The sequence below is a fragment of the Scardinius erythrophthalmus genome (assembly GCF_964197995.2).
Source record: "Scardinius erythrophthalmus genome assembly, chromosome: 14".
Classification (NCBI taxonomy): Eukaryota; Metazoa; Chordata; class Actinopteri; order Cypriniformes; family Leuciscidae; genus Scardinius; species Scardinius erythrophthalmus.
The window spans coordinates 17,146,655-17,169,553 of NC_138234.1; the positions used below are offsets into that span (position 1 = coordinate 17,146,655).

General features: G+C 41.5%; 2 protein-coding genes across 5 annotated transcripts; both read right to left on the reverse strand.

Annotated features, from left to right (window-relative positions):
* Nucleotides 1-903: 903 nt before the first annotated feature.
* Nucleotides 904-5,732, reverse strand: LOC308701550 (protein shisa-5-like). Of its 3 annotated transcripts, none has more exons than XM_081383906.1 (5): nt 5,606-5,732; nt 2,468-2,603; nt 1,912-2,081; nt 1,664-1,825; nt 904-1,583 (listed from the first exon to the last, which is right to left on the reverse strand). In XM_081383906.1, the coding sequence occupies exons 1-5, from the start codon at nt 5,664-5,666 to the stop codon at nt 1,399-1,401; spliced, it is 714 nt and encodes a 237-aa protein (XP_081240032.1). In that variant the 5' UTR covers nt 5,667-5,732; the 3' UTR covers nt 904-1,398. The 3 variants fall into 3 exon arrangements, with proteins under 3 accessions (XP_081240032.1, XP_081240034.1, XP_081240033.1); XM_081383908.1 differs by lacking the exon at nt 5,606-5,732 and adding an exon at nt 4,509-4,582; XM_081383907.1 differs by having other exon boundaries at nt 1,282-1,580; nt 5,606-5,712.
* Nucleotides 5,733-5,812: 80 nt separating this feature from the next.
* On the reverse strand, nt 5,813-21,927 carry bap1 (BRCA1 associated deubiquitinase 1). 2 transcript variants are annotated; one of them, XM_081383881.1, is made up of 17 exons: nt 21,711-21,927; nt 21,467-21,496; nt 21,201-21,255; nt 19,992-20,124; nt 19,750-19,869; nt 11,977-12,038; nt 11,704-11,846; nt 11,543-11,621; nt 10,658-10,796; nt 10,386-10,530; nt 10,036-10,223; nt 9,827-9,957; nt 7,787-8,280; nt 7,426-7,652; nt 7,227-7,319; nt 7,064-7,136; nt 5,813-6,882 (listed from the first exon to the last, which is right to left on the reverse strand). In XM_081383881.1, the coding sequence occupies exons 1-17, from the start codon at nt 21,745-21,747 to the stop codon at nt 6,749-6,751; spliced, it is 2,283 nt and encodes a 760-aa protein (XP_081240007.1). In that variant the 5' UTR covers nt 21,748-21,927; the 3' UTR covers nt 5,813-6,748. The 2 variants fall into 2 exon arrangements, with proteins under 2 accessions (XP_081240007.1, XP_081240008.1); XM_081383882.1 differs by lacking the exons at nt 21,201-21,255; nt 21,467-21,496 and having other exon boundaries at nt 21,711-21,822.
* Nucleotides 21,928-22,899: the final 972 nt, after the last annotated feature.

Genomic DNA, 22,899 nt, shown 5'->3' on the forward strand with positions numbered 1-22,899 from the left:
TTGGTAGGCTGTCAATAAATGCATTCCAGATACAAAGAACACATTTGCTGACAACATCCACTGAAAAAATAACTCTTAAAACACATTTCTACATGATTTTTAATGCAAAAAATTGGGCGTTTTCTCACTTTTTTCCAATATTTTCATCTTTACTTCATTGGCAATCAACTATTCCCCCAATTTATGACATCAGTCAATATGTCATTCTTTTCACCAAACAGTATACTCATTCCACAGAAAAAAATCATAAAAATCCAACCAAAATCAATCGATCTGTGATGATTTCACTTATAGTTGATCAGCAGGCTCAGAACCTCAATAGAATTGTAGGCTACTCTCAAAATTCCGAAAGACATCTAGTCCATGAGCCAGGGGGGAATGCTATCATTGTTTTTTGGCAATGTATACACCCCTAGTATTAGTGATCATCACAGATCCATTGATTTTGGTTGGATTTTTATGATTTTTTCTGTGGAATGAGTATACTGTTTGGTGAAAAGAATGACATATTGACTGATGTCATAACTTGGGGGAATAGTTGATTGCCAATGAAGTAAAGATGAAAATATTGGAAAAAAGTGAGAAAACGCCCAATTTTTTTTAATGTCTTTATAATTTTGAAGTACTTACAATACATCAGGGATAGTTAGCTAAATAAATCCAAAATGTGGGACATCCATCCTGCACATTTTCTACGTTTTACCTGTATTTTGAATAACGTATTAAATTGTTGTTTAAGGTTAAATGTCCACATAAACTGATCATTTCCTTGCAGCAAATTACCTGTACCTTTTTAAGGTTACCTTTCAGGTGCATTTCCGGAAACTGAAGAATCAATTAAACCCAGTTCTGTTTGTGCTCCTCCCATCCAAGAAACTCAAGAAGAAACCAAAGACAAGCAGTGTAATTTGAAACAAATTCATTTAAATGTTGATGAAAAATGAGAAAATACATGTATACAAACAGACAGAACATGTCTGTGACAACCCACGGCTCTAATAACAATCAAAAACAATCTTCAAGACAAAGTTGCAAAACTCAGGACTCTATAGTCAACTTGACTCCTGGCATTCCTTTTTGCCATAAAATGAACCCAATCCAACAAGTGTAGTACAATCTCAAAATATCTATAACAATCTAGGATCCCAAATTATAGGACAATGGATAGTTAATCCACTTTAATACTTCAGCAAATGATCTGGTTAAAATAGGGAGAAACAAACAAATTCAAGTGCACAAAGCAACTTCGCAATGGCGAACAAGAGAGTATAAATGTTATACATTAAGAAACAACAGTAATACTTGTATTCTCGACACCATGGTAGGACAGTGTCCACAGTAGCTGCACAATTCACTAGGGCAGAACAGCGAGGAAACGCGTAACCCAATGGTTTTGGTTTAGTAACTGGTCTTAACTGTTGTAGCCAAAGTTGTACTCTGTAACTCCACATAAGCGGGGTTGTACGCAGGTTGAGGTGTGGTGTAGTCTGTGGGCAGCGGTGGTTGAGCTGGTTCTATAGGGTACATGGCCTGATAACCGTCATTGGGAGCCTGGCTGAAGGGAACAGGATACCCTGGGCCTGCTGGAAAACAAAGACAGCAATCATTTTCATTGTTCGCCATCTTGCTCAAATAGCCTTGGTCGTCTTGTTGCAGATATTACCAGCCTCCTGATACGATTGTTCCTTAAAAGGACCAATTGGCATGGGTTGGCCTCTGTAAGGTGGGTTATTTGGCAAAGGCTGGAAAATAAGGTACTGACTGCCCTGAATGTCAGGCCGTGGAAGGTATTGTGTCGTCGTGACTGAAGTTGTCGCAATCACAGCTGCAGGGAGAATCAAAGGTGGAACAACATTGGAATGACATTCTAAAAGCATTTGGTTCTATTGACGGACATACATTGGCACTTACGTCTAGGACTTCTGAACCTTTTATGGAGACAGCAGCAGGGACAGACCCAGCAGGTGATGAGCACAATGATGGAGGTCGCAAGTATGAGGACTACTACTACGGGGAAAATGACCTCATCAGGCACAGACTCCATTCGAGGAGGATTACCAAAATTCTTGAAACCTTCTTTTCTGGACAGATTATGAAGAATAAACATCAGAAATCCAATTTTATATTATAAATATATTAGGTTACAAATGGTCACTGGAAATCGGTTTCAGCCATCCATTTTTACTAGACAAATCCTTTGTCGTCTTGGGACTGAAAAGGTTTGTGCTTGTAGAAAAACAGAAAATAATGGGAAGAAGGCATTTCCTCTTTAGGGTTTCCTGTTCTAAAAGCTCTCTGAAAAAGGCAGCTGTGTCCAGAACTTATTGTCGTTGTCGCTCTTTAATGTTCAATTCTACTTGCTTTTACTAGATTATGACAAAATCATCAAAATAAATACCCTGTGGTAACAGAAAAGTGCAACACTTAGTCCTGACTTAAATTAAGAAAGAAAAAAGCAATTCCTCACAACAAACAGTCAAGTCGTCCTTGGATTTTTTTTTGCGGATCGGAGCAGCAGTACGTCTCACGACAGATTCCACAGCAGAACTTCCCAGAATCACACCATTCATATTTACCCCCGAACATGCTACAATCCTCACTGCCTAAACAAAAGAACAGAAGAGATGTGAACCATTTTGAAAAGGCAAAATAGTGGGGCAGTATTGTATTTAACGAGAAAGACAAAAAAAAATTGAGAGGCGTCTTGCTGCAGCCTGGGGTGGACCTCCAACCTAGCCCACATCCAAGTGTGACGTCAGGAGCCACGCCCATGTCCAAATACGTCACATTCCCATTGGAGTGATTTTTAACCCCACACCAACCACTGATCCCAACATCTACCTGTCACTGTAACCTTAAAGGCCCCCAGAAATCAAAATTTAAGTTCTTTAGCATTTAGTATGAATATGTTACCCTTAATGTTATGAATAAGCTGGTGTGTTCCAAAACAATGACAAAATTTGCATTTAGGAGATGCAAGCATTCAAAACTTGCACTCTCTCACTTCCGCTAAAATTAGCAAAATTGACAATGAAAGCCGAGGAGACTTACAATGTAAGTTGATTTATCTGCGTTTTAATATGCTCTTGTTCATAGAGATTTTTAGATGGATACTGAGGCTTTTTAGGTTGGGTACTAGAATCTGCAATCTCTGATCCAGTTTGTTTGCTGGCTGCAATACACTGTGTTTCCTGCCAACTAGCATCCCGGGGTGTCGAAATACTATTGGGTGAACTGGCAGTGGGCGGGATCACACAGACCAAAACAAAAACATACATTTGAAATGCAATGTAAGTCGCTTTGGATAAAAGCGTCTGCCAAATGCATAAATGTAGAATGTAAATGTAGAATGTAGTAGAGTGAAAAAGTTACATACAGCACCTTTAACTTTGAAACAGGAAGAAGCATTGAGAAAACATTGTGAAGATCAGGCCTTTCCTAACTGAGCTTGCAACACAACTTCTCGTCCAGGCCCTGGTCATTTCTAGGCTTGACTACTGCAATGCTCTTCTGGCTGGACTTCCATCATGTGCAACCAAACCTCTACAGATGATCCAGAACGCTGCAGCTCGTCTTGTCTTCAACGAGCCCAAGAGGGCCCACGTCACTCCTCTGTTAATCTCACTGCACTGGCTACCTCTCGCTGCTTGCATCAAGTTCAAGGCATTGACGCTCGCTTACAGATCTATCACAGGCTCAGCTGCCTCCTACTTTCACTCCCTCCTACGAGCCTACATCCCTACCAGAAGCCTACGATTGGCCAACGAGCGACGTCTCATGGTTCCATCACAGAAAGCCACAAAATCACTTTCCAGAACATTCTCATTCACAGTTCCATGCTGGTGGAACGCTCTCCCCATCCTCATCCGTAATGCAGAATCCCTGACAACCTTCAAAAGACAGCTGAAAACCCATCTCTTCCGTGAGCACTTAACCTCATAAAAAAAAAAACTCCCCTTTCCCTCTAAAACCTCACTTATCGGGCTTATGCTACTCTGAATAATGCCTGAACTTCGTATCTTGAGCACTTCTTGCGTTGTTTTTGTTTTTGCCTCTTCATGATGACTCGCTTAACCTAGTCCTAATTTGTAAGTCGCTTTGGATAAAAGCGTCTGCTAAATGACTAAATGTAAATGTAAACATAACCCTCACACCAAATTCTTTTTCATTGACTTCTTATATTTCTCTTTTTATGACAGATTGCACTGAAACCCACGGTATCGGAACCTACATAATAAAACCCACCAAAAACCTAATCCTTACGGCTGAAACCCATATTTAAAACCTACCCTTACGCCAGGGTTTCTCAAACTCGGTCCTGGAGGGCCACTGTCCTGCACAGTTTAGCTCCAATCCTGATCAAACACACCTGAGCAAGCTAATCAATGTCTCTAGAAACTCACAGCTAGGTGTGTTTGATCAGGGTTGGAGCTAAACTGTGCAGGACAGTGGACCAAGTTTGATAAACCCTGCCTTACGCCTTAAAACCCTTTCAATCAGAGACCTACACACAACAAATCAGGTTTCCGGGGGAGAATGGGATGAGGAGTCTGTCACAAGGTGATGTATTGGACACGGGCGTGGCTTCTTGGATGTCCAGCACAGGATGCAGCTTTCCCGCGAGTGGGCGTGGTTTCAACGCAGCCAGTGGACACGCCCCCAGCGTTTGAGAGCATTTTCAAGATTTTGATAGCTTATTTTATTTACTTGGTGGCTTTTTTATCATTCAAATTTTGGCTGAGTGGCTAATAACACATTTTTCTGTGGTGTGACAAACTCAGAACATATGCTTAATTTAGACTTTAAATTTGTTCTTCAACACCTTATTTGAGAAGAAATTCTAATTATTTTCGACAATCAGTTCTTTCAAAGAATCTAAAAATAATTAGCATTAACATAAAATGACACAAATTATATTCTCAAATTTAATTTAATGAGCTTGACATGTCCAATGTGACGGTGAGCTGGCGTGTTGGTGGACGAATCGTTCAGGGGTGCGTTTCCCGAAAACATCGTTGGCCAACTATGGTCGCAAGTTCCGTCGTTACCAATAGAGTTCAATGGACATTGCGATGAACTTGCGACCATAGTTGGCCAACGATGCTTTCGGGAAACGCACCCCAGACCAATTAAAACCCTAACCAACACCAGTTTTTTGTGAACCTGTTCAACTAACTTATTCATTGAAAAGAAGAACAGTTCGTTCAAGAATCAAACAACACTACTTGTTTGGAGTAATGCTGACCAGATTAAGCAACATAAACATTTGACGACAGAGAAACAGTTATATACATCATTCAACAAGTAACGTTAACGTTACAAGCACACACAAACAACTAACGCGTGGGAAAAAGCAACGTGCTTCCGCGTGATAAACGCGCGAAAATGCTGAGAGAAATTACAAATAACCCCAGAATAGCTCTTGAAAACACAAATGATTATTATTATGGGATTATTAGGATAATTAGCAAATAAATCTTAAAAACGTGCACAGCATCCTACTATACTTCTAATCAAACATGACACCCGTCCTGTATTCATACTTCAAAAACATCGATTTACTCGAAAAACAAGTTTAAACGCGTTGAAACGTTTAGACACTTACTGACTATGGTCGTGAATAAAGCCAAAAAGAACATGAGCAGCACCGGGACGCTGGAAGCCATAGCTGCTCTTTCACTTCGTGCGGTGGCCGGTGGGTGTTGAGAATGACGCGTCTCTCAACCAGGTTCAGGTTCTGCTGCTGACTTGACCTATTAAGACTAGTTACTCCCATGCAAGAGACTTCTCAAACTAAAACCAAGACCACCAGTATAATTCAAAACATTTATTTTAATGTCTAGATCTGACAGTCTTGTTTAGACATAAGATAACACAAATACATATGTACAAACAAACATATGAGACAAAACCCACTGGTCGATTGCCAACAAAAACAATCTTCAAGAAAATGTTGAAGAACAATGATATATAACCAAAACCATATCTGCTTCGACTCTTACAGTGATGATTTCTATGAAATGAAATAAAAATACAATTCACAAACCAACTCAGGTTCACAATCTTAAAATATCCCAAAGTGACAGTGCCAATCTTGGATCATTTTTAGTCTAGTATACTTATAAACAAAATGACTGAAAACTGAATATTTGATCCCAGAACGGCTGTGAACGCATCTCTAGAATTCCATCCAGATTGGCGGTTGGTCCATTTGATAACAATAGACATTCTCCGGGCAAGCACTGTTTGAGTGAATCTGGTGCGCTGTTATCTTTGGTAGCACTTTAATTGGATATTTGGGATGTCTGGAGATTAAGATTCCTTGAAATCTTTGGATTTTAAAGCCTGAATTACTTCAGCCCTGATCCTCAATCTCAAAATATTACCCTAATAATGGCACTAACAGTTGTTTTCCCAATATGGTGCTACAATGATTGTTGTTTTTATGATTAGCTTGATACAGTACAAAGTAAGGATTTCATATGGCAACATGACAAATGATTCAGTATCTCTAAACATCTTCTGAGCATCACCAATTTGCTTTGGAAGTGGTGTACTGTGGAAGTGGGCAGTTTACAATGTGAAACAAACAATTCATAAGGTTAAAAAACAATGTTTGAATCAACATCATCACTAACACTGTCAATGAGGTGTTTGTTATTGTTGCTTGTCTTCAGAAATGTGTCAGGACAATGTCTCAGAAAGATTGAGTCATGAAGTTGCTGCCACTCGTGGTTCTTTTTAGCGTTTATTGGCGCTTGGCTTTGTACGGCCGTGAGCGTTTCCGCCGGTCGGGTTTGCGTTGTTTGTGGAGCCGGCCGATGCTTACGCCCTGTCGGCGACGCACAGAGATGTTCTGCTCCACCAGACTCGCTAACATACCTACAAACCACCAAAGGGACATTTGATTAAAAGAATAATTTCCAGGCAATTTACTTTCATGTTGTTACAACCCATATGACATCCGTTCATGGAACGCAAAAGACGACGTTTAGCAGAACATTCAAGCTGCTATTTAATGAACATATAACATATGAAGATTCTCGACAAAAATGCTTTTTACCTTCTTGTGCCAGCATTGATATGAAGGTGCAGATGAACTCGTCGTAGTTATGAGTCCTCCTCTGGTCATCGATCTGAGAAAGGACAAAAAGCATCACTATAAGCTCTCTGGCAATCATATTTCTTTGTTCACTGGAGCATCAAAGATGAAGTTAAACACTTGCCTTATACTTTTTCCTTTTCTCGACTTCTTCTTTCAGACACACTTCGTAGTTTGTGATGTCTGCTTCCACGTACTTCAACAAGGCTAGCAACTCCTGTAAGACAGAAACCCTCAAGTTCATGTAACTTTGCATAACAAACCTGTCCCAAACATAACTGAGAAACGAAATGATTGCAGGAAGAAAATGGTTGCTGTCTCACTTTAGGTGTGTATTTTTCTCCAGAAGGTTTGCTGCTGGTCTCAGTGGTGGCGTCGGTGGACGGCAGGTTCTCCTTGTCTGATTTGATGTCCACTGACTCTTTGACGTCGTCCTGTTTCATCTCCACCGAAGGTCCCTCCTTGGCTTCCTCCTCTCCTCCTGGACAGTTCGCCTCTTCTTTCTCTTTCTTCTCCACACTATCTGATTTTTTCAACCCCTCCAACGTTTCTGTCAAATGAGATCAAAGTTATCCAAACCAATACTGGAACATTTGATAAATCCTTCGCAATAGAATAGAGAAAATCTATTACGAATAAAAATAGGGTCCAATTAGATTTCAAAACGTTCAATCTCATTGTTACCTGTAGGTGGCAGGGCAAACATGACACCATCCTCTTGCAGTTGCAGCAGCGTAGAGCTCACTAGCGCCCCCAAGTCTCTGACGGCTCGATTGTGTCGGGCATCTAACCGGAGCAGCCCCTCCTCTTCTCCGAACAGCACACGGCTCAAGTGGGCCGCCACGGGGCTGGAGGGACGCGTAGCTGCTTGCGATCGTGCGGGTGAGCGCAGCGGTGAGTTGAACGCACTGCCGATCTCAGAGGCCGTGTCCGTGCTTTCGTTACTGGGTGTGGGTGAAGGCTGGCAGGCCGAGGTGATGCTGATCCCGCCCGTGCGACCCTCGGTGCGAACATTCAGAGGTGTGGATCCTGTTGTGGCCATGGCGTCCTTCCTCTGGACCTCCTTCTTGAGTTTCTCAGCTAAAACGCTGAGTGCTAGCTGACCCTCCATTGCCGCAACCCCGCTCACTCCAGTGCGGCTCATGGTACGTGTGCGTAGACCCACCTTTCTTCGGACCCTGCCAATCAGATACGCAAACAATTGAGGTCATAGTGGAGAAACTACACAAAAATGGTGGTTTGCTATGTACTTTGGATTTTCAAGTAAGGGTTCGGTATGTTTTTGGTACAACAGGTACCAAAACATAAAATAGCTTTTTTTTCTTTATTAAAGGGTTTGTTAAACCAAAAATTAAAAATTCTGTCATTAATACCTCACCCTAATGTCATTACAAACCCGTAAGACCTTCGTTCATCTTCGGAACACAAATTAAGATATTTTTGATTAAATCTAAGAGGTTTCTGACCCCACATACGCAGCAACGTCATTGCAACTTTCAAGGCCCAGAAAGGTAGTAAAGACATTGTTAAAAAAGTCCATGTGACTACAGTGGTTTAACCTTAATATTATGAAGGGACGAGAATACTTTTTGTGTTCAAAACCCCCCAAAATAACGACTTTATTCAACAATCTATTCTCTTCCACTTCATTCTCCTATGCTGTTGACGAAGTGTAAACAGTGCAGCGCTTCCAGGTTATCCATCAGAACGCCGCTTCTCATTCAACGAGCAAAGATTGTTGAATAAAGTCATTATTTTGGGGGGTTTTTGCGCACAAAAAGTATTCTCGTATTCAAAAGTATTCAAATACGCCACAGCGTTGCCACAAGGTGTTTGAATAATTGTTCTTCTTTGCTAAGTTTTCAATATCATGGTGAGAATGTTGCTAAGCATGTTAGCTAGCGGTTGTTAAGCATGTCGCTATTGTGGTGGATTTTTAATACATAAAATAGTAAACTGTATATTAAACTAACCATGTTTCTAACATCTAATCTTATTTCTCTTTTTAGGCCTAACATGATAACACTTTGAAACACAATGTACTAAAACGTTTTGTCCTGTTTTTGAATGTTGTATGTTATGTTGCCATACCCCTTTTACTTTGGTTGTGTGAGTGTAAAAATAACAAATATGGGAATTGAAACTAGACAGATGACTAAATTTGAACCTTGTGATTAAAAATGAAGTAATTATTAAAACAAAGTTTGCTTTACCAAGTAACAGAAGGGTTTGCTTATGAAGAACCAATCAAATTCATATAATTTTGCCATACCTCCCTATTCTATAAAAACTGTTGTATTCGTGTTAGCTGGTGGGTTTCTCAATGGAATTTGTCTGAGATCCTCCGGCCTTGCTTCTTCTTGGGGGAGATTCTCTGAGAACTGCTCGAGAGATCCTCCGGCCGTGATTAAAGCATTTAAAGGACATTTACTGAGGTCTGTTTGTCGATTATTCCTGTGCAGGAAGTAAGCTAGTTACGGGAACAGGTATTAGAACCCAGCCGACATCGATGTGTAGACGCGCTAGAGTATAAATATTATTGGCCTTTAGGGAAAAATCTATGACACTATGTTTATTGTTAGCTAAATAATAACACCTGCAGTTTAACGGTACAGACATTTGAAGGGACTCTATCGCCCTCTTGAGTTCTGGAGGTTTGTTACCGCTACAAGAACATATTTTAAATGAGTTTAGAGACGTAACACTTTCTCAAACATCTTATACCTGCTTGTGGCACCTGCCGTGCTGCACTCCTCTTCTTCATCATCATAGTCATCCTCGTCATCAGAATAAGGGGGCTGAGGGGGGCCAGGTAATCGTGAGCGTCCCACACCTGCAGCGAGATCCTCCTCTTCCTGTCAATCAACCAAAATACTGAGTGAAAACACATATGTTAACGAGTCCAGATATCCTGAAACTTAACCTGATCTTACCTGCATAGGGGACTTGGCGTAGTTGTGGTTGTCTAGGAAGGCTGGCAGACGCTGGACGATGGGGTTGGGACTGGGAACAGGTAGAGGGGCTGGTGGCGGAGCACCAACTGTTGGCAAGGCGGCGGGTTTAGCCATGGGTCTGACTTTTCCAGCGGGACTTGGTAGAGCCGCAGCACCTTCTTGAGTGTCTGAAATGTCATGGGACATGTTTTAGGTTCTTTTTCACATAGTTTTAAGGCAAAAATGCTCCCACTGACGTCATTCTTATCAAGAAATAGGCCTTAAATCAAAAGGCTCTACATTTAAATCATACAAACTAAATTATATTCAAATCAAATTGTGTGGGCTACCTGTGGGTGTGGCCTTCTCTGTACCCAAGGTTACTGGTGTGTCTTGCCCTTCCTCCTTTTTAACAGCAGGGGGAGTGTCTTCTGAAGAGGAGGAGTCTTGTTGCTTACGATCTTGGCCTGAATCTTGTTGGGTCACCCGAATGACCTGAAGCATGTACAGTGGTGCACATAAGCATTTACAAATGAGCCCGACTGTACCGTACACAGAGAAATCATTCACAGAAAGTTTGATTATCAGGATTTTATTCAAACAAAGAGTTGTTTATACTCACTTTTTTCTCTCTAACCTGCTGGAGCCCTTCTAGAATAATCTGCCTGTTCCGTTTCAGGACGTCCAGCCTGGACTCGTATTTTATTCTGCGATCTGTAACCACCGCCATGAGATTGAAGCGGATGTCATGGTAGGGCTCTCTGAGGGGAGAGAAGACAAATCAGATATGCTAGAAAGAAAATAATAAATTGCTTGAACAATAAAAAAAAAACATTATACATATATTTTTTATCTATTTTAATATAATGAATATGTGAATATATATATATATATATATATAACAAAATGTGCTTGTTTTTTTAATTCATATATTAATGTGTTCATTTAAAAGGATGTAATATATATTTCACCTTTAATTTTATATACATATATATATATATATATATATATATATATATATATATATATATATATATATATATATATATATATATATATATATATGTGTGTGTGTGTGTGTGTGTGTGTGTGTGTGTGACTTAAAGGGTATTATTATATTTTTTTAAATCAGAGAAACCAACTGTTGTAATGTAGATTCAAAATGTTGAATTCAACTTCTCCTAATTACGGCTTATTAATAGTTAGTAAGGTAGTTGTTAAATTTAGGTATTGGGTAGAATCAAGGGATTTAGAATATGATCATGCAGAATAAGGCATTAATATGTGATTTATAAGTTCTAATAATCAGCCAATGCTGATAAGCAACTTGTTAATAATGAGAATCGGACCCTAAACTAAAGTGTAAAAATGAGATGCTTAAAAAAAAACTGTACATAAGGTCTGAATAAAAAAGTGCATTCAAATATTGCAATATTCTTGATGTTCTATATATAATTTCATCATCCTGTTGGCTAGAGATGTGAATATTGATCAGTCTGGCTCTTACCCAGCAGTGGCCAGTCCTATTCGCTCCATTATGACCCGTCTGGCTTTATCGGTCCACTCTTCCTCTTCACCCCACGGCCCTGAGAGAGACAGACAGATTATTATAACCTTGTCCTTTGTCGGACTGTCAGTAAAACTGTCTTTTGTGAGTTAAGTTCTCACCGTGGTCGATGGGATACGCCTTCAGCCCGTCCAGTTCAAACAGCCGGTCTTTGATTGGCACGTAACTGACAAAGTGAAACGCCTCCATCGTCCGCACGGCGCTGATGCCGTTCTGTTTCTCCGGCAGGTGCCGCGGCTCCGGTCTCCATGGAAACAAGACAAAAACAATAACTATAAAACAACAGATTGAGACAACAACTAAGACTGATTGCGTAAAATCTACTTATTCTATGCGGGAAAGGGTTTGCAGAGTAATATTAAAGCTGACTCTACCTGGCATGGCTGTTGTGGGCTTTCGCCAGCTCAGGGGCGTTTCCAATGGCGTAACCTTTACTCTAAGAAGTCAAAAAATGCAGATGTGCTTTAAAACACAGGCACTGAAAAGATGCAAAAGTGTGCTTATGCTGTTTTCTTATGACATTCAGACATTTTTAAGCATGACTTGAAGACATAGTTCACCCAAAAATAAAAATTGTGTCAAATTCCTCACCTTCATGTCGTTCCAAACCCGAAAGACTTTTGTTCATCTTCAGAACACAAATGAAGATCTTTTTGATGAAATCTGAGAGCTTTCTGTACTCTCCATTGACAGTTACACAACTGACACTTTGATGCTACAAAAAGTTAATAAAGAGATGAACATAAACAGAAGCTCAACCGAACCTGCTAGACACGCGAGAATGAACCTCATTGGTTGTTGCTGAAGCTCAAACGTGCTGCGAAACACGAGAATGAACCTCATTGGTTCTTGCTGAAGCTCAAACGTGCTGCGAAACACGAGAATGAACCTCATTGGTTCTTGCTGAAGCTCAAACGTGCTGCGTAACACGAGAATGAACCTCATTGGTTCTTGCTGAAGCTCAAACGTGCTGCGAAACACGAGAATGAACCTCATTGGTTCTTGCTGAAGCTCAAACGTGCTGCGAAACACGTGAATGAACCTCATTGGTTCTTGCTGAAGCTCAAACGTGCTGCGTAACACGAGAATGAACCTCATTGGTTCTTGCTGAAGCTCAAACGTGCTGCGTAACACGAGAATGAACCTCATTGGTTGTTGCTGAAGCTCAAACGTGCTGCGTAACACGAGAATGAACCTCATTGGTTCTTGCGGAAGCTCAAACATGCTGCGAAACACGAGAATGAACCTCATTGGTTCTTGCGGAAGCTCAAACGTGCTGCGAAACACAAGAATGAACCTCATTGGTTCTTGCTGAAGCTCAAACGTGCTGCGAAACACGAGAATGAACCTCATTGGTTCTTGCTGAAGCTCAAACGTGCTGCGTAACACGAGAATGAACCTCATTGGTTCTTGCTGAAGCTCAAACGTGCTGCGTAACACGAGAATGAACCTCATTGGTTCTTGCTGAAGCTCAAACGTGCTGCGTAACACGAGAATGAACCTCATTGGTTCTTGCTGAAGCTCAAACGTGCTGCGAAACACGAGAATGAACCTCATTGGTTCTTGCTGAAGCTCAAACGTGCTGCGTAACACGAGAATGAACCTCATTGGTTATTGCTGAAGCTCAAACGTGCTGCGTAACACGAGAATGAACCTCATTGGTTCTTGCTGAAGCTCAAACGTGCTGCGTAACACGAGAATGAACCTCATTGGTTCTTGCTGAAGCTCAAACGTGCTGCGTAACACGAGAATGAACCTCATTGGTTCTTGCTGAAGCTCAAACGTGCTGCGTAACACGAGAATGAACCTCATTGGTTCTTGCTGAAGCTCAAACGTGCTGCGTAACACGAGAATGAACCTCATTGGTTCTTGCTGAAGCTCAAACGTGCTGCGAAACACGAGAATGAACCTCATTGGTTCTTGCTGAAGCTCAAACGTGCTGCGAAACACGAGAATGAACCTCATTGGTTCTTGCTGAAGCTCAAACGTGCTGCGAAACACGAGAATGAACCTCATTGGTTCTTGCTGAAGCTCAAACGTGCTGTGTAACACGAGAATTAACCTCATTGGTTCTTGCTGAAGCTCAAACGTGCTGCGTAACACGAGAATGAACCTCATTGGTTCTTGCTGAAGCTCAAACGTGCTGCGTAACACGAGAATGAACCTCATTGGTTCTTGCTGAAGCTCAAACGTGCTGCGTAACACGAGAATGAACCTCATTGGTTCTTGCTGAAGCTCAAACGTGCTGCGTAACACGAGAATGAACCTCATTGGTTCTTGCTGAAGCTCAAACGTGCTGCGTAACACGAGAATGAACCTCATTGGTTCTTGCTGAAGCTCAAACGTGCTGCGAAACACGAGAATGAACCTCATTGGTTCTTGCTGAAGCTCAAACGTGCTGCGTAACACGAGAATGAACCTCATTGGTTCTTGCTGAAGCTCAAACGTGCTGCGTAACACGAGAATGAACCTCATTGGTTCTTGCTGAAGCTCAAACGTGCTGCGTAACACGAGAATGAACCTCATTGGTTCTTGCTGAAGCTCAAACGTGCTGCGTAACACGAGAATGAACCTCATTGGTTCTTGCTGAAGCTCAAACGTGCTGCGAAACACGAGAATGAACCTCACTGGTTCTTGCTGAAGCTCAAATGTGCAGCGTAACACACGAGAATGACCCTCATTGGTTCTTGCAGAAGCTCAAACGTGCTGCGTAACACACGAGAATGACCCTCATTGGTTCTTGCTGAAGCTCAAACGTGCTGCGTAACACGAGAATGAACCTCATTGGTTCTTGCTGAAGCTCAAACGTGCTGCGTAACACGAGAATGAACCTCATTGGTTCTTGCTGAAGCTCAAACGTGCTGCGAAACACGAGAATGAACCTCACTGGTTCTTGCTGAAGCTCAAATGTGCAGCGTAACACGAGAATGACCCTCATTGGTTCTTGCAGAAGCTCAAACGTGCTGCGTAACACACGAGAATGACCCTCATTGGTTCTTGCTGAAGCTCAAACGTGCTGCGTAACACGAGAATGAACCTCATTGGTTCTTGCTGAAGCTCAAACGTGCTGCGTAACACGAGAATGAACCTCATTGGTTCTTGCTGAAGCTCAAACGTGCTGCGTAACACGAGAATGAACCTCATTGGTTCTTGCTGAAGCTCAAACGTGCTGCGTAACACGAGAATGAACCTCATTGGTTCTTGCTGAAGCTCAAACGTGCTGCGTAACACGAGAATGAACCTCATTGGTTCTTGCTGAAGCTCAAACGTGCTGCGTAACACGAGAATGAACCTCATTGGTTCTTGCTGAAGCTCAAACGTGCTGCGTAACACGAGAATGAACCTCATTGGTTCTTGCTGAAGCTCAAACGTGCTGCGTAACACGAGAATGAACCTCATTGGTTCTTGCTGAAGCTCAAACGTGCTGCGTAACACAAGAATGAACCTCATTGGTTATTGCTGAAGCTCAAACGTGCTGCGTAACACAAGAATGAACCTCATTGGTTCTTGCTGAAGCTCAAACGTGCTGCGTAACACGAGAATGAACCTCATTGGTTCTTGCTGAAGCTCAAACGTGCTGCGTAACACGAGAATGAACCTCATTGGTTCTTGCTGAAGCTCAAACGTGCTGCGTAACGAGAATGAACCTCATTGGTTCTTGCTGAAGCTCAAACGTGCTGCGTAACACGAGAATGAACCTCATTGGTTCTTGCTGAAGCTCAAACGTGCTGCGTAACACAAGAATGAACCTCATTGGTTCTTGCTGAAGCTCAAACGTGCTGCGTAACACGAGAATGAACCTCATTGGTTCTTGCTGAAGCTCAAACGTGCTGCGAAACACGAGAATGAACCTCATTGGTTCTTGCTGAAGCTCAAACGTGCTGCGAAACACGTGAATGAACCTCATTGGTTCTTGCTGAAGCTCAAACGTGCTGCGTAACACGAGAATGAACCTCATTGGTTCTTGCTGAAGCTCAAACGTGCTGCGTAACACGAGAATGAACCTCATTGGTTGTTGCTGAAGCTCAAACGTGCTGCGTAACACGAGAATGAACCTCATTGGTTCTTGCGGAAGCTCAAACATGCTGCGAAACACGAGAATGAACCTCATTGGTTCTTGCGGAAGCTCAAACGTGCTGCGAAACACAAGAATGAACCTCATTGGTTCTTGCTGAAGCTCAAACGTGCTGCGAAACACGAGAATGAACCTCATTGGTTCTTGCTGAAGCTCAAACGTGCTGCGAAACACGAGAATGAACCTCATTGGTTCTTGCTGAAGCTCAAACGTGCTGCGTAACACGAGAATGAACCTCATTGGTTCTTGCTGAAGCTCAAACGTGCTGCGTAACACGAGAATGAACCTCATTGGTTCTTGCTGAAGCTCAAACGTGCTGCGAAACACGAGAATGAACCTCATTGGTTCTTGCTGAAGCTCAAACGTGCTGCGTAACACGAGAATGAACCTCATTGGTTATTGCTGAAGCTCAAACGTGCTGCGTAACACGAGAATGAACCTCATTGGTTCTTGCTGAAGCTCAAACGTGCTGCGTAACACGAGAATGAACCTCATTGGTTCTTGCTGAAGCTCAAACGTGCTGCGTAACACGAGAATGAACCTCATTGGTTCTTGCTGAAGCTCAAACGTGCTGCGTAACACGAGAATGAACCTCATTGGTTCTTGCTGAAGCTCAAACGTGCTGCGTAACACGAGAATGAACCTCATTGGTTCTTGCTGAAGCTCAAACGTGCTGCGAAACACGAGAATGAACCTCATTGGTTCTTGCTGAAGCTCAAACGTGCTGCGAAACACGAGAATGAACCTCATTGGTTCTTGCTGAAGCTCAAACGTGCTGCGAAACACGAGAATGAACCTCATTGGTTCTTGCTGAAGCTCAAACGTGCTGTGTAACACGAGAATTAACCTCATTGGTTCTTGCTGAAGCTCAAACGTGCTGCGTAACACGAGAATGAACCTCATTGGTTCTTGCTGAAGCTCAAACGTGCTGCGTAACACGAGAATGAACCTCATTGGTTCTTGCTGAAGCTCAAACGTGCTGCGTAACACGAGAATGAACCTCATTGGTTCTTGCTGAAGCTCAAACGTGCTGCGTAACACGAGAATGAACCTCATTGGTTCTTGCTGAAGCTCAAACGTGCTGCGTAACACGAGAATGAACCTCATTGGTTCTTGCTGAAGCTCAAACGTGCTGCGAAACACGAGAATGAACCTCATTGGTTCTTGCTGAAGCTCAAACGTGCTGCGTAACACGAGAATGAACCTCATTGGTTCTTGCTGAAGCTCAAACGTGCTGCGTAACACGAGAATGAACCTCATTGGTTCTTGCTGAAGCTCAAACGTGCTGCGTAACACGAGAATGAACCTCATTGGTTCTTGCTGAAGCTCAAACGTGCTGCGTAACACGAGAATGAACCTCATTGGTTCTTGCTGAAGCTCAAACGTGCTGCGAAACACGAGAATGAACCTCACTGGTTCTTGCTGAAGCTCAAATGTGCAGCGTAACACACGAGAATGACCCTCATTGGTTCTTGCAGAAGCTCAAACGTGCTGCGTAACACACGAGAATGACCCTCATTGGTTCTTGCTGAAGCTCAAACGTGCTGCGTAACACGAGAATGAACCTCATTGGTTCTTGCTGAAGCTCAAACGTGCTGCGTAACACGAGAATGAACCTCATTGGTTCTTGCTGAAGCTCAAACGTGCTGCGAAACACGAGAATGAACCTCACTGGTTCTTGCTGAAGCTCAAATGTGCAGCGTAACACGAGAATGACCCTCATTGGTTCTTGCAGAAGCTCAAACGTGCTGCGTAACACACGAGAATGACCCTCATTGGTTCTTGCTGAAGCTCAAACGTGCTGCGTAACACGAGAATGAACCTCATTGGTTCTTGCTGAAGCTCAAACGTGCTGCGTAACACGAGAATGAACCTCATTGGTTCTTGCTGAAGCTCAAACGTGCTGCGTAACACGAGAATGAACCTCATTGGTTCTTGCTGAAGCTCAAACGTGCTGCGTAACACGAGAATGAACCTCATTGGTTCTTGCTGAAGCTCAAACGTGCTGCGTAACACGAGAATGAACCTCATTGGTTCTTGCTGAAGCTCAAACGTGCTGCGTAACACGAGAATGAACCTCATTGGTTCTTGCTGAAGCTCAAACGTGCTGCGTAACACGAGAATGAACCTCATTGGTTCTTGCTGAAGCTCAAACGTGCTGCGTAACACGAGAATGAACCTCATTGGTTCTTGCTGAAGCTCAAACGTGCTGCGTAACACAAGAATGAACCTCATTGGTTATTGCTGAAGCTCAAACGTGCTGCGTAACACAAGAATGAACCTCATTGGTTCTTGCTGAAGCTCAAACGTGCTGCGTAACACGAGAATGAACCTCATTGGTTCTTGCTGAAGCTCAAACGTGCTGCGTAACACGAGAATGAACCTCATTGGTTCTTGCTGAAGCTCAAACGTGCTGCGTAACGAGAATGAACCTCATTGGTTCTTGCTGAAGCTCAAACGTGCTGCGTAACACGAGAATGAACCTCATTGGTTCTTGCTGAAGCTCAAACGTGCTGCGTAACACAAGAATGAACCTCATTGGTTATTGCTGAAGCTCAAACGTGCTGCGTAACACGAGAATGAACCTCATTGGTTCTTGCTGAAGCTCAAACGTGCTGTGTAACACGAGAATTAACCTCATTGGTTCTTGCTGAAGCTCAAACGTGCTGCGTAACACGAGAATGAACCTCATTGGTTCTTGCTGAAGCTCAAACGTGCTGCGTAACACAAGAATGAACCTCATTGGTTATTGCTGAAGCTCAAACGTGCTGCGTAACACGAGAATGAACCTCATTGGTTCTTGCTGAAGCTCAAACGTGCTGCGTAACACGAGAATGAACCTCATTGGTTCTTGCTGAAGCTCAAACGTGCTGCGTAACACGAGAATGAACCTCATTGGTTCTTGCTGAAGCTCAAACGTGCTGCGTAACACGAGAATGAACCTCATTGGTTCTTGCTGAAGCTCAAACGTGCTGCGAAACACGAGAATGAACCTCATTGGTTCTTGCTGAAGCTCAAACGTGCTGCGTAACACGAGAATGAACCTCATTGGTTCTTGCTGAAGCTCAAACGTGCTGCGAAACACGAGAATGAACCTCATTGGTTCTTGCTGAAGCTCAAACGTGCTGCGTAACACGAGAATGAACCTCATTGGTTCTTGCTGAAGCTCAAACGTGCTGCGAAACACGAGAATGAACCTCATTGGTTCTTGCTGAAGCTCAAACGTGCTGCGAAACACGAGAATGAACCTCATTGGTTCTTGCTGAAGCTCAAACGTGCTGCGTAACACGAGAATGAACCTCATTGGTTCTTGCTGAAGCTCAAACGTGCTGCGAAACACGAGAATGAACCTCATTGGTTCTTGCTGAAGCTCAAACGTGCTGCGAAACACGAGAATGAACCTCATTGGTTCTTGCTGAAGCTCAAACGTGCTGCGTAACATGAGAATGAACCTCATTGGTTCTTGCTGAAGCTCAAACGTGCTGCGTAACACAAGAATAAACCTTATTGGTTCTTGCTGAAGCTCAAACGTGCTGCGTAACACAAGAATAAACCTTATTGGTTCTTGCTGAAGCTCAAACGTGTTGCGTAACACAAGAATGAACCTTATTGGTTCTTGCTGAAGCTCAAACGTGCTGCGTAACATGAGAATGAACCTTAATGGAAGCTCATGCTTGACCATCCGTTTACCACAACTGATGTGTGCGTTGATTTATGTTTATTTGTGAATAAAAGCCTAAATTCAATCTGTTCGTTATATAAAGTGAACGAATCTCTTCAGGAAATTTGGTCTAAATCGAGTTTGGTCTAAATCTGCTTCATGTAGATTCGTTTTTAACGATTGTTTATGAACGTTTTGAAGCGACAAAGTGGTAGTTGCGTAGCTGTCAATGGAGGGACAAAAATCTCTCAGATTTCATCGAAAAGATCTTCATTTGTGTTCCGAAGACGAACGAAGGTCTTATGGGTTTGAAACGACATGAGGGTGAGGAATTAATGACAGAATTTTCATTTTTGGGTGAACTATCCCTTTAAGTCATGCTTAAAATTGGTGTTCATGTGTGTAACTGACCTCAGGACTGAAGCCCTTGGTGAAAGCTTTCATGCGGCTCAGAGTGTTTCCCAGCTCCACGCCGCTGCAGTTCAGTAGCACACTCAGCAGAGCGTGAGTAGCACAGGAGTTCGGTATCAACTGCACACAACAATCCACAAACAGACAATAGGAAAACGGGGATAATAACGGCAGATTTATGTTGCAAGGCTACCATTATCAGTTTATAAGTAAAGAAATAAACGAAATCAATACGGACTCACTTGGTGAGCAAAAAACATGTCGTTGACAATATCGTCATCGATAACGGAGGTTTCGTCCACCAGCGTGGAGACTTTACGCCGAGATCTTCGCTCTTCGATCCACTTAAAGAGGAAGATGAAGCCATACACTGGACTGAGGAGAAGAAAAAAAGACAGAAGAGCTAAATATATATAAATATATACACACACACACTCACCGGTCACTTTATTAGGTACACCTGTTCAACTGCTCATTAATACATATCTAGTAACCAGCCAATCACGTGGCAGCAACTCAAAGTAGTTAGGCATGTAGACATGGTCAAGACGATCTGCTGAAGTTCAAACTGAGCATCAGAATGAGGAAGAAATCTGATTTAAGAGACTTTGAACGTGTCATGGTTGTTGGTGCCAGACGGGCCGGTCTGAGTATTTCAGAAACTGCTGATCGACTGGGATTTTCACACACAACCATCTCTAGGGTTCACAGAGAATGATTCAAAAAAGAGACAATATCCAGTGAGCGGCAGTTCTGTGGGTATAAATGCCTTGTTGATGCCAGAGGTCAGAGGAGAATGACCAGACTGGTTCCACAACACGCTGAAAAAGAAACGCTGGTGTCACTCTTGTCAGCTGAGAACAGAAAGTGAGGCTACAATTCACACAGGCTCATCAAAACTGGACAATAGAAGATTGGAAAAACGATGCCTGGTCTGATGAGTCTCGATTTCTGCTGTGACATTGAGATGGTCGGGGCAGAATTTGGCGTAAACAACATGAAAGCATGGATCCATCCTGACTTGTATCAATGGTTCAGGCTGCTGGTAGTGATGTAATGATATTTTCTTGGCACACTTTGGGCCTCTTAGTATCAATTGAGCATTGATTAGTAAACACCACAGTCTACTTGAGTATTGTTGACCATATCCATCCCTTTAGGACCACAGTGTATCATCTTCTGATAGATACTTCCAGCAGGAAAACACACCATGTCACAAAGCTCAAATCATCTCAAAATGGTTTCTTAAACATGAGTTCAATGAGTTCACTAAACTCAAATGGCCTTACAGTCACCAGATCTCAATCCAATAGAGCAGCTTTTGGGATGTGCTGGAAGCGTGCTCATGTATAAAGCGGGCTCTAGCAAGGTGTAACCAAGTGGCCAGTGAGTGTATATATTAAAATCATAAATATACAGGCTTAACAAGTAAAAGTGTTTGATAAATGCACCTTTGACATTTGCTCTGAAGATCATAGATCTCCTCCACCTGAACGCCCTTCACACCTGTGTCCAAACACAAGCCATTTTCATGAATCTTCACATATTCATTAATTTACCCAAAGCGTCTAAACTCATTTAATATTCATAACACTCCATGTTTTATCAATAATTGTTTATCACATTCAAACACCATCACTCATATTTATACTGTAATTGACCCCATAAAAGCAATAAATCGCTTTTGCATGTGTGTGTGCCATACAGATCAACTCACCAAAGTCCTCCACCAAGAGTGTGAACAACCCTGAATGTCGAAACAGACAATATAATGACGTTAACATGAGATCATATGAGTGTGTGTTGAATTTTCATATGCATTGAATTCGCTACTGTTCTACTATATAGCGAGATGACACGTTGACTTACAGCATATTTGATAAATAATAAAATAATGACTGATAAATAATGAATAACCTAACTCCAATATTATATGCATAGATGTTGATTTAAAGACTCACCCGGGTCACTTTCCAACTCCAGCCAACCTTTGTTCATTTTTGCAGAAATCAGTCACCAAAACTCCGCTAAATCATCGACCAGTCCATAATATTATAAAGAACTACATCAATCATTTTCTAGTACATATTTAATCCATCTTTAGACGATCTGGACGGCTAGTAAACACAATGAAGAGCAGCGCCGTCGACCGTAGTTGACGTCATCACGCTGCGCCGTGAGTCAGTAGTGTAATGTAGTGAAGAAGCGCTGGGTGGCGCTGTGCTGTGAAGTTCAACTTACATCTATGACATAAAAATGGTTCTAGTTTCGTAACAGTTTATTTATTCTTTTAATGTTTTTTTTGTTTGTTTGTTTTACGGTGTATTTGTATGTGATTTTGCTATATCTCAATCTAAACAATCAATACGGGACATATTCCTTAAGCATTACATAAGTATTTGTTTAAATACCTTTCAGCAAAGCGATTTCAACAAGCGATGTGTTTGTATAGTTTATCATCATGGCCAAGGAAAATTCAATTTGGGGCATTTAGAATCAGTAGTAATAATATGCAACATATATGTATAATAATATTTACAATTTATTTATTTTTTATTATAAGGGTTTAAAACTACATTCTTTTTTTGTCTTAAACTACATTTTAAAAGTCGTCTAGTTTGATTATTCTTGAGATTTACACAATAAGAAACCTTTTTGAGAGCATTGCTGTTTCATAACATGCCATAAATGCTTCCTAATTACATAATAAGTTACATAATGAATAGCATGCACTTTAAATATATGAAATATAACTTATTTGTACACAAAATATTATACATTTACTATATATATCTAACAATAATATTTTAGATTATATAAGAATATTTTAAAAATATTATAAAGATATGTGCTAAAATGCAAAAAATACAATAAGTAAAAAGTATTACATTATAATATGATTGTAATATGACTCAAATTACATTATAAAGTACAAAATAATACAGTATACAAAAATATTATACTATTAATGAAAGTATTTTATTATCATCATGACATTATAGGCAACCATCTACATTATAAATTACAAAATAATATGATATTTATAATAATAGAGGCTAAAGTGAAATATATATATATGATAATGAAAAATAAGAAAAAAGAATACATGATTTGTATCCATAAATTATGATATATTAATTAAAGCCTGTT

Excerpts from the sequence above, each read along its gene's own strand:
- bap1 (XM_081383881.1), bottom strand. The coding sequence starts at position 21,747 with ATGAACAAAGGTTGGCTGGAGTTGGAAAGTGACCCGG. Across the intron at positions 11,847-11,976 it reads GCCCACAACAGCCATGCCAG|ACCGGAGCCGCGGCACCTGC; the intron begins GTAGAGTCAGCT and ends GTTTCCATGGAG. Across the intron at positions 9,958-10,035 it reads ACGCCAAGTCCCCTATGCAG|GAAGAGGAGGATCTCGCTGC; the intron begins GTAAGATCAGGT and ends GTTGATTGACAG.
- LOC308701550 (XM_081383906.1), bottom strand. The coding sequence starts at position 5,666 with ATGGCTTCCAGCGTCCCGGTGCTGCTCATGTTCTTTTTGGCTTTATTC. Across the intron at positions 1,826-1,911 it reads AAGGTTCAGAAGTCCTAGAC|CTGTGATTGCGACAACTTCA; the intron begins GTAAGTGCCAAT and ends TTCTCCCTGCAG. Across the intron at positions 1,584-1,663 it reads ACAATCGTATCAGGAGGCTG|CAGGCCCAGGGTATCCTGTT; the intron begins GTAATATCTGCA and ends TTTGTTTTCCAG.